Source organism: Eurypyga helias, unplaced genomic scaffold (genome assembly GCF_000690775.1).
Source record: "Eurypyga helias isolate BGI_N326 unplaced genomic scaffold, ASM69077v1 scaffold24145, whole genome shotgun sequence".
Lineage (NCBI taxonomy): Eukaryota > Metazoa > Chordata > Aves > Eurypygiformes > Eurypygidae > Eurypyga > Eurypyga helias.
The window spans coordinates 4,166-5,670 of record NW_010253970.1 but is presented as its reverse complement, the minus strand read 5'-3'; the positions used below and the strand labels follow the sequence as shown (position 1 = coordinate 5,670).

Here is a 1,505-nt window from a genome sequence, read left to right as displayed (position 1 = left end):
GCTGGTCCCTGCTCCATGGGGGATGATTGGACCCTGCCACCAGCCTCTGTTCCCAGCTTGGAGATACTACAGCTGCTCAGAATAATATGCTAAAGCTGTGATTTAACACAACTGGTATCCCTCTCATTCTCAGTAAAAGGTTGACTGTTTTAGCCAAAACATTATAAATTAAAGCTAGACAGCATCCTGAGGCAAACAGCTATCACAGGAAACATCAATCCTAATAGTTTTGTAACGTCTCAAGCACGGAGGGAGCGGAGGTTGAGGGGGGCAGTGTGGGAGAGTGCTGCCCCAGGCAGTATCCCTGCCGCTGGCCAGCTCGGGGAGGCCCTTTTGGCTTATACGGCCCAGAATGGGAGTGGAGGACAACCGCCCAGCACTGCCCCCAGCTGTGGTGCACCCTGGCAGTGCCTCTCATGGAGACCCCACTGCCAGAGCAGCAGTGTGCTGCTGTGGCAACGGGAGCCTGCAGTGGGGGCACGAGGCTGGCACAGCTCCCATGGGCTGCCCTCCACCCTGGTTAATGATTTCCAGACCCCACCGCCTCCTCCAAGGGCGCCCAGCTTCCTCTTGGACCTTGCCCTGCTGCCGGGCACCATTCCCAGCCCAGCCAGCTGCCCACGCCGCCACCTCTCCCCGCACACCTCCACAGGGGCTCGGCCACACTCCTCCAGCTGAACATCCCCCCCTTTCCACCCCAAACCCAGCCCGTGAGTCACCGCTGCCCCCACCATGCCAGCTGACGCCGGGATTGCGAAGCACGGGGCAGGTGGCTCCCCTTTGGACCCAGCTGGCAGAGAGCTGCCTGACACCCCCCCAGCCACTCACCGTTGCGGCTGTTGTGCACGTAGACTACCTGGGCCTGCTCAGTTGGGGTGCGCCCCAGGCAGTAGAGGATCCCCACCAGGTCAGCCATGGAGAAGCCCCTGGCCTGGACGTGGTTGCTGCGGTTGCGGTAGTTTTGGAAGCCCATCTTGGGGTGCGTCATCACAATCTTGTTCTCCCGCTCGATCTGCAGGTAGCTCACGTCGCGCTCCCCCATGACGCAGGAGAGGAAGAAGTCAGAGTGGGACAGGCTCTGCACGTTGGCGATCAGGGTGATGTCCAGGATGGCCCCTGGGGTGCGGGAGCACGAGACCATGTCATGACTGGATGAGGGCACAGCCATCTGCCTCAGGGCCAGGCCCCATCACCCAGATGTCATCCCCTTTCCAGGACATTTTTGCCACCCCCAGCCCAGGAGGCAGAGCCAGGACAGAGCCAGGTTAGGTGCAGACCCATCAGGATGGCACAGTGGGCATTTCCACTCTCCTTTTGGAGATCCCCATTGGGCTCAGCCCCCCCCATGAGCCACACATACAGCAGGACAGAGGTCCCGGGGACCCTCTCCTCCTGCAAGCTGCCGACACCAAGCCCCATGCCGGGAAGAAGCAGGCAGGGGACGGCAGTGCCGGCCTCAGAGATCTCCAAATGGCGGATCGCAGAGGGAGGTTTCCTCCCTCCAA

At 61.1% G+C, this 1,505-nt stretch overlaps 1 protein-coding gene across 1 annotated transcript in view; it reads right to left on the bottom strand.

Moving 5' to 3' along the window:
* The window catches only part of TIE1 (tyrosine kinase with immunoglobulin-like and EGF-like domains 1), a gene marked incomplete at its 5' end in the record, with an annotated part of 13,416 nt that overhangs the window by 11,676 nt on the left and 235 nt on the right, over window positions 1–1,505 (bottom strand). The window contains 1 exon segment of the mRNA XM_010152844.1: window positions 829–1,116. Coding sequence (XP_010151146.1) covers window positions 829–1,116 — 288 coding nt within the window.